Source organism: Amblyomma americanum, chromosome 3 (genome assembly GCF_052857255.1).
Source record: "Amblyomma americanum isolate KBUSLIRL-KWMA chromosome 3, ASM5285725v1, whole genome shotgun sequence".
In the NCBI taxonomy this organism is placed as follows: Eukaryota; Metazoa; Arthropoda; class Arachnida; order Ixodida; family Ixodidae; genus Amblyomma; species Amblyomma americanum.
In genome coordinates this window covers 54,714,109-54,728,593 of record NC_135499.1, presented here as the reverse complement: position 1 = coordinate 54,728,593, position 14,485 = coordinate 54,714,109, and the positions used below count along the sequence as shown (strand labels likewise).

The 14,485-nt window shown below is 50.1% G+C and overlaps 2 protein-coding genes across 2 annotated transcripts in view; both read left to right on the top strand.

Annotated features, from left to right (window-relative positions):
• Positions 1 to 11,484, top strand: part of LOC144123731 (uncharacterized) — a 78,462-nt gene extending 66,978 nt beyond the window's left edge. The window contains exons 5-6 of the mRNA XM_077656505.1: positions 9,874 to 11,312; positions 11,476 to 11,484. Of these exons, the coding sequence (XP_077512631.1) occupies positions 9,874 to 11,312; positions 11,476 to 11,484 (1,448 nt within the window). The remainder of the gene's footprint in view (positions 1 to 9,873; positions 11,313 to 11,475) is intronic.
• Positions 11,479 to 13,296, top strand: LOC144122968 (uncharacterized). Its single transcript, XM_077655910.1, has 2 exons — positions 11,479 to 11,552; positions 12,541 to 13,296. The coding sequence occupies exons 1-2, from the start codon at positions 11,484 to 11,486 to the stop codon at positions 12,952 to 12,954; spliced, it is 483 nt and encodes a 160-aa protein (XP_077512036.1). The 5' UTR covers positions 11,479 to 11,483; the 3' UTR covers positions 12,955 to 13,296.
• Positions 13,297 to 14,485: the final 1,189 nt, after the last annotated feature.

The following is a 14,485-nucleotide window of genomic DNA, read 5'->3' as shown; positions in this document are numbered from 1 at the left end:
GGCACGCGGGCACCTTTGCGTTTCGCCCCATCAAACGCGGCCGCCGCGGTTGGGTTTGAACCTAGGTTCTCCGGATCAATAGTCGAGCACCCTAACCACTGTGCCGCCGTGGCGGGTCAACATCGCGCTGTACACGGACGTCTTTTGGGTTTCGCTTCCATCGAAACGCGGCATCCGCGGCCTGGATCGAAACCGGAAAGCCTGCTTCTCAAGATTCGCACTGGTAGGCGCACGATATGTAGACTGGGGTTCTCATGTTACGCTTTTAGACCTACCCGGTAAACCTTCCTTATGTCCCTCATACATTTACCGCCTCTACGCGATCGCTGCATCGCTGCCTCGCGTGAAAGAGGACCGAAGTTCGAATTCCAGTGCCGCGCAATTCTCCGCGTGTCGATGGAATTGCGTAAGCAGGCAAGGGGTGTGGCCTGATCTCGGTGAAAAGAACCGACAACGTACACCCTCACCAGAACAGGCTTTGGCCAACCTGATGTAATACTTGGCCACAACCTTCTACGAAGAAACCTGTTCACCCTCGGCCCTCAGTCCCCAGCGGCTGCGGAACAAATGACGCAAGGCGGCGGTTAGACCTGTGACGCAGCGCGGGTGCTAAGAATCTCTAGCTCCGAAATGGGAGCCATTTGAATCTGAACCAGGCAGCGTTTAACACTTGAATCTTATCTAGTGAGGCTAGCCGCTGCTGTAAGAGGATCTAGTGGGCATTAAATGGAATGTCATAGGGCTTAGTGAACTTAGGACAGGTGATGCCTATAGAGTAATAAAGGACGGGCACATACTGGGCTATCGCGGATTAGGGGATAGACGAGAAGTGGTTTGGGATTCTTCATTAATCATGATATAGCTGGCAACATAGAGGAATTCCATAGTGTTAACGAGAGGGTGGCTGCCCTCGTAATTAGGCTCAATAGGATGTACATGCTTAAGGTGGTGCACGCCTACGCGCCTATACATCCAGCTATGATGACCAGACCGTTGAAAGCTTGTATGAAGGCCTGGATTTGGCAATGAACAAAGTAAAATCACAGTACACTGTACTGATGGGCGACTTCAATGCGAAAGTGGGCAAGAAGCAGGCTGGCGACCACGCGGTAGGTGACTGTGGGATAGGTTCTAGGAATAGCAGGGGAGAGCTAGTAGTAGAGTTCGCTGATAGAAATAATTTACGGATCAAGAATACCTTCTGCTGCAAAAGACGGAACAGGAAGTGCACCTGGAAGAGCCCCAATGGTGAGGTTAAAAATGAAATCGACTTCATACTGTGCTCTCAACCTAGCATCATTCAAGATGTGGACGTCCTCGCAAAGGTGCGCTGTAGCGACCACAGAATGGTAAGATCTCGTATTAGCTTAGATTTGAGGAGAGAATGGAAGAAGCTTGTGAAGAGGAAGTCTATTAGCGAGCTAGCCGTAAGATGGGAAATTACAGGAGTTCAGGATATCCCTGCAGAATAGATATTCAGCTTTAACTGAGGAATACGATCTTAATGTTCATACAATGAACGATAACCTGACAGCTATCATTACGGAGTGCGCAGTAGAAATAGGCGGTAGGACAGTTTGGCAGGACACCGGCAAGCTATCTCAGGAGAAGAAAGATCTGATAAAGAAACTGAAAGCATGAAGGCGTCTAACCCTACAGAGAGAATAGGACTAGCAGAGCTATCGAAGTTAATAAATAAGCGCAAGGTGGCCGACATAAGAAAGTCTAATATGGAGAGAATCGAGCATGCTCAAAAGAAAGGAGGTAGCCTAAAAGCGGCGATGAGGAAACTAGCCATAGGTAAAAACCAGATGTATGGGTTAAGAGACAAGGAGGGTACTGTCATTAGCAATATGTATAAGATAGTTAATGCAGCCGAAGAGTTCTCCAAAACTCTGTACAGAAGCCAATGTAGTCTGAGCGTTAATGATAGCGACAGTAACGCACAGAAATGCGTCATCCCCCCAATAACGAAAGAGGAAGTAAACAAATCCTTAGGAGCAATACAAAGCGTAAAAGCAGCTGGTGAGGATCAGGTAACAGCAGATCTGTTGAAGGACGCAGGGGAGATTGTGCTAGAAAAACTAGGCACCCTGTATACACAATGGTTTATGACCTCGACGGTACCAGAAGCTTGGAAGAACGCAAACGTAATCTAAATTCATAAGAAATGAGATGCCAAGTACTTAAATTAGACCGATAAGCTTGCTGTCCATTGCCGACAAGGTATTTACTAAGGTAATCGCCAATAGAGTCACGGCAACCTTACACTTTCATCAATCAAACGATCAGGCAGGCTTTCTCAAACGATATTCAACAATAGATCATATTCACACTATCAATCAGATAGGTAGTGAAATGTGCAGAATATATCCAACCCCTATATTTAGCATTCATTGATTACGAGAAAGCATTTGACTCAGTGGAAACCTCAGCACTTATACAGGCATTGCGGAATCAGGGTGTAGCAGAGCCTTATATCAAAATTCTGGAAGATATATATCGGAGCTGCGCAGATACCAAAGTCCTCCATAAAGTCAGCAATAAAATTTCAATAAGCAATGGCGTAACGCAAAGATACACGATCTCGCCAATATTATTCACCGCCTTTTTAAAGGAGGTGTTCCGAGCCCTTGATTGGGAACATTTGGGTATAAGAGTTAATGGGGAATAAGACCGTAATCTGCGATTCGCTGATGACACTGGCTTGCTAAGTCACTCAGGAGATGAGCTTAAAAGAAAGAGAAATGATATATAGAGGCAGAGCAGATAGGTAAGTCTTACAGTTAACATGCAGAAAACCAAAATAATGTTCAGCAGTCTAGCAAGGGAACAAAGAGTTCACTATTGGCAGCGAGGTGCTGGAAGTGGTAGAGGAATACTTAGGGCCGGTAGGGACAGCTGATCCGTATAATGAGAGCGAAATAAGTAGAGGGATAAGAATGGAGTTGAGCCCATATGGCAGGTTCTCTCAGATCATGAATGACAGGTTACCAATATCCCTCGAGAGAAAAGTGTACAACAGCGGTATCTTGCCGGTACTCACTTACGGGGCAGAAACGTGGAGGCTAACGAAAAGGGTCCAGCTTAAGTTAAGGACAACACAGCGAGCCATGGAAAGAAAAATGATAGGTGTAACGTTAAGAGACCGGAAGCGGGCAGAGTGGGTGAGGGAACAAACTTGGGTTAATGACATTCTAGTGCAAACTAAGACGAAGAAATGGGCTTTGGCACGGCATGTAGTGCAAAGACAAGATAACCGCTGATCCTTAAGGGTAACGGAGTGTATTCCCAGAGAAGACAAGCGTAGCAGGCGGCGGCAGAAGGTTAGGTGGGCGGATGGGATTAAGAGGTTTGCAGGCATAGGTGGGCGCAGCTGGCAAAAGACAGGGTTAATTGGAGAGACATGGGAGAGGCATTTGCCCTGCAGTGGGTGTAGTCAGGCTGAAGATGATGATGACATTTGTCGACATGAATTCCGTTAATTCCTATCTGAATTGTTGAACCGCTTTGGCTTTGATGATATTGAGGGCTATCGCCACATGGCGCTAAGGAAATGATTGCGGCCCTTATAAATTAGCAGTACCAGTGGAGCCCCTGATCGAGCGATATAATGCAACGCTTCTGACTTGAGCAGGTTGGCCATCCTGCGCAGGCTGCGCAGGACCAGTTTTGGTGCTCGAGCACTAACACCATGCCAGTTGCACAAGTGATGGCGTGGCGCAGCCGCTGCGCAGGTACAGCTAATAAAAATATTGGGCGCGCCATTACGCTTCTTCGTAATGAGATTTCTGAGCGCAACAGCTGGGGTGCCTGAACCGTAGGCGTTAGCATTGGCACACACAGTGCGGACGGCGGTGGCTCTGGGACAGGGGTAGGAAACTCCAGCTAGCTTCGGTTTCAATTACATCAAGTCACCTGTGGACTATATGTGAATTTATACATAAAATATCATTCTTGCCCGCGCACGTTGCATGATAAGGCTGTGGCCATGGCCGACTTGTCTGAGCGACCGGGTTACTGAGCTCCTCTTTTTTTCTGCGGAGGTAATTCGAATCCCGATCGGAGATGAAGTTTTGAAGCGAAAGCTTCACTACGCTAGGTAAAGGCGGTTTCGCTGTGCGCTGCCGGTTGACCTTCAAGTGAGCAGAGGTCAAGTGTGGCTATAGGCTTTACCATATGTGGTGGTAAAAACAGCGCAGCGACGACAGACACAGAGAAGACAGAAGAATAGGGACAAGCGCTTGTCCGTCTTCTTCTGTCTTCTCTGTGTCTGTCGTCGCTGCGCTGTTTTTACCACGGCTTAAAGATGCACCAACTAGCTCAGTTGTCGGTTCTTCTGCAGACCATATGTGGTCCACCAAAGTGTCGCGCCACTTAAGCTTTGACCTTGACCTTGGACCTTTCGGTTCGCCGGTAGAGGGCGGTAGATTAGGCCGCAGCGGTCATTGAGTAACCAACCTCCTGCGGTCAACCATTTATTTAGCTGCCACCGGCCAGGGTGCCTGAGTGGACGCGCTGCCTATCTAGTGTGCGGAGCGCAATCAACGTTGTAGATGCCAAGTCGCGTCTACTTGCCTGATACATCACGACTTTCGCTCTCTAACCACGTTTAGCAGTAGTTAAACCGCAGCTAATTCTTTTCAGAAGGCGCCTCCAGGAACAAGCCATATAAGGTCGTTACTCACGCGCGATTAAAGACAAGGCCAACGAAGAAGGAGGCAGACCGGGACGTGGAGAAGTCGACTAAGAAAAAAAAAAACAAAATTCAACGCTGAGTTAACTTGTCTGTCAAAATTCCTGTCATGTTCAATCGGCTTAAAAGTTGCGGCGTCCCTCATTTTCCTGCTTGTCGGAGCACCGGTCTATCTTCTTCGTGGTTGGTCTTGTCTTTTGGCATCTGTTAAAAATGTACCTAAACCGGAGCAAATTTTTTACAGCGATAGCTGTTAGGCGGCCATCCCTGGCTTTCTCATCGCCGTCTGCGTAGCCGGTGGGTGCGTTAATGTTACGGTCATGTGACATTCATGCCACGTGACGTTAATGTCACGTCATCTAATGTCACGATCAACCTTGGTCGCATAAACCTACGGGTGGCTCTGCTTGGAACAGCCATCTGCCAGTGCAGGGGTGTATCACTTGACCGCTTCACCAGTGCACCAGGAATATATCCCCAAAGTTAAACGCCTCCACAGCTATCGCTGAAAATCCCGTTTGCGTCATAGGCGTCCTGCGAGTTCTAAAGCGAAAGCTTTACTGGCCTAGCAGAAGCGAGCAAACTCGGCTCCGAGAAATTTGACGTCACAACCACGTGACGCCAATTGACGTGGCGCCGCTGTCATAGAAACGCGCCGCCTCACGTGATCTCACGGGATCTAGCCGAGCCTCAGTTCGATGAAAAAATTAGCTGTGGTTTAACTTTCGCTGAAAATGGTCATGGAGCGAAAGCTGTGGTGTATCGGGCAAGTAGACGCGGCATGTCGTCTGTAACTTGGAGTGCGTTCCGCACACTGGATAGGCAGCGCTCCCACCCTGCCACCGTGGCAGGTTAAAGTAGTTTTAATGATTGTCGCGAGAAGTTGGTCACCCAATGAAGGCTGGGGTCTATTGCTGCACTGCTGCCTGTCTGCCACAAAGTTGTCAGCGTTAATGCATGCAGCCCGCATCACTCTCTCTCTCACCACCAGCACGTATACCTAAAGCGCTATTGAGGCTTCCCGTGACCCAGGGAGCCAGTTATGCGCCCTCCCTTTCCTCAAAACCATAGGATTCTAGAAGGTTGTCAATGCCAACGCCAATGAACACACTGAATGCCGAAATCTTTCGTTTGTGTATCCTGTATTAGCTGAGCAAATTCACAGCCTATTTTTTTGTAGCGGCCTATTTTGTAGCCTATTTTTTTGTGGCGGCGCAGCCACAAGGTGGCTGCGCCACCACGCTGTCACGTGGTTGGTCACGTGGTGCGGAGGAGCTGCCGGCGGTGCGGCGCCGTGGCTGATCACGTGGTTCGTCACGTGGTTGGTCATATGACGTTGTTGGTCATCTGACCATGTTCCACTCGGCCAGCTGTAGCTATCGCGTTACTCCAGGTTTAATCAAAGCTAAGCCACTGCCAACCTTCTTTTGCATATCGTCGTCATGACGACGATATGCAAAAAAAGGCAAAGGGTGGATGCAGCTGACAAATGATAGGGTTAATTGGAGAGACATGGGAGAGGCCTTTGCCCTGCAGTGGGTGTAGTAAGGCTGATGATGATGATGATGATGATGATGACGTCATGACGACGATACGAAGCTGTAGTTGACTTCCCCCCAGCGGCTATGGGACGAATTGGCGCTGACGTCTGTATTTGCTGGACAATGGTATATACAGAACTTTCCTACCCCTGTCTGCGTTTCGACATGCGCACACCGTTCCGCAGCCGATGAGCGTCGTCTCGGGCGAACTAAGCGCGCTACTCTGCTCTAGTCTTCAAAGTGCCGGCGTTCCTTCCTCCGTTTTCTTCCTCGCGCTCTCTTAGCCATCGCCGTAGTCGGAGAAATCCGGCGGCATTGACCGCAAAATACACATGGTGAATTCCAATCGCAAGCCCGGAGCGGTTTGCACGCTCTGTGACAGAGCGCCTGAATCCGGCGTAGAGCGCGCGACCTGAAATTGTGATTGGAGTACACTTGCTCTGGCCAGAGCATGCAGGCCAGAGCATGTAGGGCGCCGTTGAAAAAGAACGGCACGGAAACCTCCGGTCGGATCCGCCGATTTCGGCGGAGCAGTCCAGACTGCTCCACAGAGCAATCTCGGCTCGGCAACCGCTCCCTGTCTACGATTGAAAGACACGATCCCTGCCTCAGATCTGCGTTTGGAATACAGTTGCTCCGAAAAGAGCAGGAAACGTTGCTCTAGAAGTGCTCAAACTCTGCGATTGGAAGTCACCAATAGGTTCCAACTGTCTGAGTGGTGCCATCTCTGGCGAGCGATGCATACATTATCGGTAACGTCATCGGCGAACAGGCGGCGGTGCGTGCTGCTCTAAGGCGCGAAATAGCATTTCTGGGCCAGTTGGTATGAATCCATGATTTGGGCCAGCATGAACTTTGGGACACAAATGAAGAGAGACACGTGGAACACGGAACACACTGCTGTGTTCCACGTGCCTCTCTTCGTTTGTGTCCCAAAGTTCATGCTGGCCCAAATCTAAGGCGCGATCCGTGCCTTTCTTGGTTCATGAGTGCCGTGGACACAAGTTGTAGACAGAAGTTGCCCGCATGAACTGTATCAACAGTTGATAAGCAGAATGTGTGTAACGGACGAAAAAAAGAACCAGAAAAATGTATTAAAAAACAAATAACCACAAAATAAATAAAACAAAATACAAACAAAAAGCAAATAAACACACAAAGGCAAAAATCAGAAAAAGCCAGAGATAAAAATAAAAATTAGTGAAAATAAAGCAACAAACAATGTAAAATGGGGGGAGAAAGGACAGGGAAAGACATTTGCATTACCCTCATAAGCAGACAAGTGCGAACCTGTAAATTTTTTACCTTTCACGCTGGTGCCTGCTACCGCGGTTTCAAGTCCCTCCGCTTTCCTCCTCGCGCTCAATTCGCTAGTGCTGTTTTTCGTCTTCCGCTGCTATCTGACTTCGCTTATCCACCAACGCGCTCGTTCGCTTGGTTACGCCGAGGCCGTCGCCGAGGCATTCCGCTCAAAGCAGGAACGGGCGTTTAAGAGCTGCGCTCTGAAATGCATGGAGGCTATCCGCAAGGAAATCACTGTATTTATTTCTTAATACAAGTACCTGCAGCACCACAAGTGCATTATTGCAGGGAGGGAGGGGGGATCATTGTAGGAAAATGGACATGTGACAAAAAATTAAAACAGCTAAGCACCATTGGTAAAAGCAAGAAAGTAAGAAAATACAGTAACAATGATGAGTCATCTGGACGGCAAACGGTCTTCACTGAGTCGCGGTGCAAAATTGCAGCTCCGAAATAGAAAGGGTACACTATCGAATGAAGCGCAATGTAAGCCAAAAGATAAGAAGTAAACGGGATGATATTAATCTACGGCAGACTACCACACACTAAAGACGACTTGAGCAGAGATGCGACAAAAAATAAGACATTAGAGGGTTCTAAACAGCAAATAAACGAAGTATAACGCAGAAATTGAATGGAACTAAAGGGCAAAAAATTGTGCCTTCTTATTGTTCGCTTGTGATTGCCTCACATGAAAGAGAAACGGCTAGCTTCAGAGGACGGAATGCTCGTACGCGCTTTGAACCCGGCCGCGGCGGCCGCCTTTCTATGGAGGCGAAACGCAAAGGCGGCCGTGTGCTGTGCGATGTCAGGGCACGTTAAAGCGGCCCTGAGGAGAAATTGAAGTTGCCTTGTATCGATAGAATACCATTTTCTGATCACAAAAACGCCGCTCTTACTGAAAACAAAGCTCTTGTAAGGTAGAAAATAGCAAGAACCAAAAAACAGGTATCGCCGCCACAGGCCAATCTCGCAATTACAATCGTGGTGACGCCATAGGACTAAAGAGACGCCACCTTGGAGGAATTTCGCTTCCTACACGGTGGCGCGAATCTCTGAGGCTGACAAAGGAAGGTTGCGCGGTTGGAGCATGACTTGGAGCATGTCTCTATTTCGCGTTGAGTGCGCCGCCGGCCCGGCCAAACTGATTCGGCTCCGCGGCGAGGTGCGCGTTGTGACGTAATTCAATAGCTTCGGCAGTTGGGCGGTGCTGTTCTTTTCTGGCTCGGCTAATTTAATCCATTCACAGTTCGTATCTGAAGGTACATGCGAGTGGTCGAGAGAGCCCGATCCAGTGGGCCCATTGGATCTAGCGGAAGCCGTTGAAGCGTCGTACGACGGCTTTAGATTCAAGGCGCCAACTTTAAACGTGACCGCCTTTGAGCAGCCATCCATTTTTTTGTGGACAAAAAAATAAATAAATAACTTGGCCCTTGCAACCGTGGGGGACATCGACGCCGCCTCCTGGGACATGCAACCGCGCCTTTCAAGGATTCACAATCCGTTGGCCCCAAAGCCCCGGCCAGCCTCCGATGGGCGCAATGCACCGACCTTTTCCTGGCCCCTCGCGCCTCCCCGCACCGGGGTTATGATATTTAGTTTGCAACGGGTGCTTACTGAGGAAGGGGGAAACGACCCGCCGGCGCCTAACCTAACCGTGCTCCATCAAAAGCATCGCACGCTCTGTGGGGCTGAGGTCGCTAAAATGCAGGCCGGAGTTTTTGCGAGAACTACGTCGTCGGGTTCGGGAACGGGATCCATTGTAACACTGGTAATACGCCGGCGCAAACGTAAACGAAGCGACGGTAGCGATCCCCGATAGAAGCCTTCAATGTGCGGCGGCGGCAGCTTTCATTTCGGCAGCTGCTAGACCGCACCGCTAGGCATCAGAAATCACGGAGTCTCCGTTTACGTCACGTTTCACGTCACTCCATCCTGGGACGTCATAAGAGTTCTCCGTGACGTCATAAGGGTTCTCGAGTTTGAATCGGAGCGGCGGGAAAAACTTTTTCAACTTCGAATTCAAATTTCTATGCAATAAATGCATCTTTGGCTCCCGGACAAGCGGCAACAAAGCCATGAAATGCCGAACTATCAGATTATGCTAATAAAAAAAATTGATAGGGTTCTCCTCAGTGTCCCTTTAAAGATCCCCAGGTGGTCGAAATTATTCCGGAGCCCTCCACTACGGCACCTCTTTCTCTCGTTCTTCTTTCACTGGCACCTTCCTACCTTACCTTACGGCACGGTTCGTATGTCCACCGAGATGCGAGACAAGGACTACGCAATTTCGTTTCCTCAAAAAACCAAGTACCAACTAAATTTTCTTCGCAGTTGGGGGCACAAGCATCCGCGAGTTCTCCCACCTGACTGCGTCCCTCAGCGAGCACCACAAGCAGGTGATGGCTGTGTGTATCGTAGCCTTCCTGTGCTCGCTCCTGTCCGCCGGAGGAGCTCTGCTCTTCTTCGCCCTGCGCCAAGTTCCAGCACCCTACCTGGATGCCTGCTCCTCGCTCAGCTGCAAACGCGCCATGTGGGACCTGGATCGACTCATCGACGCGTCCATCGATCCGTGCCACGACTTCTACGGTCACGTCTGCCGCCGCTGGATCCGACGTACCGACGCCGGGTACCTCGAAGCGGCAGCGCGGAACCTGCTGCGTGATCTGAACAGCAGCCTGAACGAGGTCAACGAGCCGCATCGCGTGTCGTCCCGCTTCTTCAGCCTGGCACAGTTCTACCAGCTTTGCCACCGGTTTCTCGTCGCGCGTGGGCTGCAGCTGTCCGACATGCTTCGATATTTCAGCCGATATCATGACCTGCTCGCCCTTTCCACATTTCCCGAGGTCATCCGGCGCTTGGTCGACCTGTCGCTACTGCGAGGTGTGCATACTCTACTGGACATCCGGCTCGTAAGAGTTTCACACGCCGTCGTCAGGCTGCGCTTCGGGCGCGGTCGGTCGCTCGCGCAGAAATGCTGCGATAACTCGACAAACCAGCTCCTCCTCTACCTGAAGAGCCTGCTGAGCGCCACCACTGCCATGTTAGCTGAGAAGCATGGCAGCCGAAGACCCTCTCTGAACGCCACTGACATCGTGCTCAAGGACCGCCACATCCACCCTTTGCTGATAGCGCAGAACGACGAGCGGCACTATAACATCTCAATTTTGAAGTCGTTGAGCAAGGGCGTCAGCAGTGAGCAGTGGCTGGAAGCCCTTAATGCTGCCCTTCCTCCCAAAAGTCGGGTCGAGAACAGCTCTCGAATACTCGTGGACAACGCAGACTCCATAAGCCAAGTACTGAACTACTTTGGGAGCCACAGCGACCGCGGCGTGTCGTACATATATGTCCAGGTGCTGATGGAGGCGATGCGCTTCGACTACCTGCGCCGCCACAGTCCTCAAGGCCCAGAAGGTGCCGTGAAGACATGCCTGCGTGCCACCTGGAGCGCTCTGAGTGGTTCGAGGGACCTAATGGTGTCGGCATTTTTGGGCGCTCATGGAAGCGCGGCAAGGGCAGTTTTCAGGCGCGTGCTATCCTCCGTGCTGCTGGATGTTGAGAGATCCGCCTGGATGAGCGACCTTATTAGGCAAAACGCCAAAGTCGAAGTTGGCAGCGTCAGCCTTCGAATTTTCCCTCCCACTGCGCTGAACACGAGCTCAGACAAAGAAGGCCCCAAAATCGCCTCTTCTTCGGCGCTGAGCCTTTTTCCGGGGCTGTTCATGGATCTGAGAGAGGCGCGCCAGAAGGGCGTGTTGGTAGACCCTCCGCTGGTGAGCGTCAGCACCGAAGCATACAGAAGCAACGAGTTTTTCTTCGATAGTCGAGTTGCATACGACGCGGCCTCCCATTCGCTCAGGGTACCCGAAGCTGTGCGGCGAGAGCCCATCCTGTATCCGGAGGATGTGCCGCTCGAGTTCGCCTTGGGCACCTTAGGAATGGTGATGGCTCGGGAACTCCTCCGAGCAGCAGTGCAAAGCAGCACGCCAGCTTTGTGGACGACTCAAGAGCAGGTGAGATGCGTACATCTTTTTTCGGTCCTCTAATGACATTCAGGGCGAAATAACAAAGGCTTTTGGAGAAACTTCACGTTGGAGCGTTGGTGTTGCACTTTTTCTCTGATTTTGAAAAGCGCTTTATCTTACAAAGGAACATTCAGAGATTTACTTGCCGTGTTTGTTAAAACAGTGGAGGTGCCAAAGTCAACATTCAGATTATCATGGTGTCTTGAACAGAAAATTCCTGAGCTATCAGGAAGTTCCGCACGATGTTTTTCGTTGTGGCTGCTTTGAAAATACAGAGAAAAGAAGTGATCCAGTAATTGATTGCGCATGCCAGGGAAAAAATATTATAAGCGTTTATCAAAGACCGTCTGAACTTCAGTGGAAGCTGGCCGCTTAAATGGTACTAATGAGGGAGGCGGCTAAGCGTACAGCTAATTTTAGCATTGTCTTTGAGGGGTCTGTCGCAGAGCAATCACGTTAGGATGAACGGGTTGTTAACACGCTAAAACGCCCCACTGGCATCATTGTGATTCACCTTTCACTGCCCATGGCCTCGTTGTCTCTTGATATCAGCACCGCGCTCGAACGTCAGCATGCCGCTGTCGAAAGCTTCGTTCCGATTCGCGGGCATCCAAATCTAGATCTCCCCGCGATCATTCCTTGCTCTAGTGCTCGCCTTTGAGGCGTAGTTTGCGTTATTAATAAGATAAGAGTACTGCTTCGGGTGACCTGTCATTATTCCATGGTGGATAGTGAAAGGATAGCTGCTCCCTCGCGAGATACGCACCACGCACCATGCACGCTGTTGCCCTGTGATGTCAGTGTAAATCGGGCAACGAACGGGGTGAAACTGAGCCACGTTGCACTATGCACGTAGCTGTGCAAAACGGAACGCGCGAGTGAAAGATAACTTTAAACTGGTGCGGTTTCGCTCGCACAGCACCCAGGCCTGTTCGTGAAGCGTCTCATTCTGGTTACGCGTGACGTCCTAACGCAGGTGGCTTTCCTGCGCTACGACCAATGCGTGAACGCTCTGGCGCTCAGGGCGATGAACGTGAGCATAGAGAGGCCTCGGGACAAGGAGACGCCCGAGTACTACTTCTGGCTGCAGGGGGCGCGCACCGCCTACGACGCCCTGAGCGCCTCGTACGCGGCCGAGCGGAGGGCCTCCAACTGGCACAGCTTCTGGCTGGCGGCGCAGAGAACCTTCTTCCGGCGCATGTGCCTGCTCTCGTGCAGGCCGCAGCTCGAACTTCCGCTGCCCGAAGACCAGAAGCCGGAGCCGGTCAACTTCAAGTCGGGGGCGGCCGTGCCAGCGCGAGTCACCTGCCTACTGCCGCTGCTCAACATGCCCGAGTTCTCGGCGGCGTTCGAATGTGGCCACACGGCGCCCGCGTGTACGGTCACGTGACTCCAGCTACTCGTTCGTTCCACTGTCACTCGTCCTCTATATGTGGAACTGCGGACGACACGTGACCTAATTGAAGAATTATATATTCGCTAATTGGGTTAGGTGGAAGGAGCTGGAGGAACAAATTGTTTTAGAGCGTATATATTGAACACTGGAAGAATATTAGTGTGCGGGCTCACGCGTTTGAACATGTCGGGCTTATTTTAGGACTATATCGTGAAATTTAGGAACATTCTAGAATCTGATGTGTTGAAATAGGCGTGGTAGGTGTGTTTTCACATTTTTTTCTCAGCTTTACGACTATAGCTTCTGTCTTCTGCTCACATTAAAACTTTCGGTTAAATCTGGACACTTTTGGGGATTGGGCACTACAGCTTAGCGGTGCGCATGAAAGCCAGCATGACTGTAATGAGTGTCTTTATCTAGTGCGTAGCGCCTTCCGTGTTGTAGTTCAAGGTGGAGTTATTGCATACCTGGTGGAATACGCAGCGCAATACTTGCGAGATGGACACCGCCCACGTTGGAGTCCTTCTGGGCTGCTTGTCAATCACGTTCTCGCCAAAAGCTTGTGGCGCTCGATTCGTCTCTATTAGAAAACTATTCCAGTTATGTAGAGACTGACGCTCAACGAGATCTTATATCGCGCATCCAGCACGGGTTTGTAAGCTGGAGGCCGATCGCGTGCTTAAAGACAATATTATTCCATAAAACGTTTACTGCACAAAGATGCTGCTCTGCGCTTTCCGCCTCGCCAAAATTTTGTATGGCTTTGTTATAATGGCTGTAAAACTTTATATTGGGAGTGCATCATCGCTTTCGTTCAACTGGCTAACAGTACTATCCTCGGTACTTGGTTTTACACTGATCAGGCACCTACGTCCTTGCCGTTGTAAAACGCATGGTGTGCATTGCAGGCTACCCAAGCATACTGTTACCACATCGATGCACCTGGTAGTAGCTTAATTACTCATGCCGAGGAATGCCAGAACAGCGTGAGCATTTCTTTCTGGAAAGTGGCTGGTTATCTTAATGGTATGAGTGCATAGTCGCTTTTGTTAACACAGTGCGCAGTTCCTGGGATATGTGGAAAGTGTTGTGACACTCTAATGAATGCTGGGGTCATGTGTTAAATATTTTTCTTTGCCGAGTGTATATTTCTTGTACTTCCGATGGGGTTTTTGCTTTTGTTGGGCTGTCACTATGAAGTAACACTCACCTGAAAGTGCGAGCTATATGGAGGAATTCGATATACTACGCAGAGCGATGGTGTAACAGTATTGTTCTCGAGAAATTCAGTGATAGGCCTTAAGAAATGTATTGTTCTGCTCAATTCACAAGGCGGTTGACGGTTGCGAAGGTTGCTGGCGTTGGAACTCTTATTACACAACTAGCACAATTAAATTTATTGGGAACCAGATCAGCGCGGCCATGTGTGCAATCAATTCTGGCTCTCTCGTTTGATCACAGTCTTAAAAGTATATGTCTTAACGTGAAGTAATTTGTTGCGATATTCCTACGCATGCACAGTCTT

Bases quoted from the DNA above. Each gene is read 5' to 3' on its own strand.
- LOC144122968 (XM_077655910.1), top strand. From the start codon at position 11,484: ATGGCTCGGGAACTCCTCCGAGCAGCAGTGCAAAGCAGCACGCCAGCT. The intron at 11,553-12,540 runs GTGAGATGCGTA...GTCCTAACGCAG, and splicing joins TGTGGACGACTCAAGAGCAG to GTGGCTTTCCTGCGCTACGA.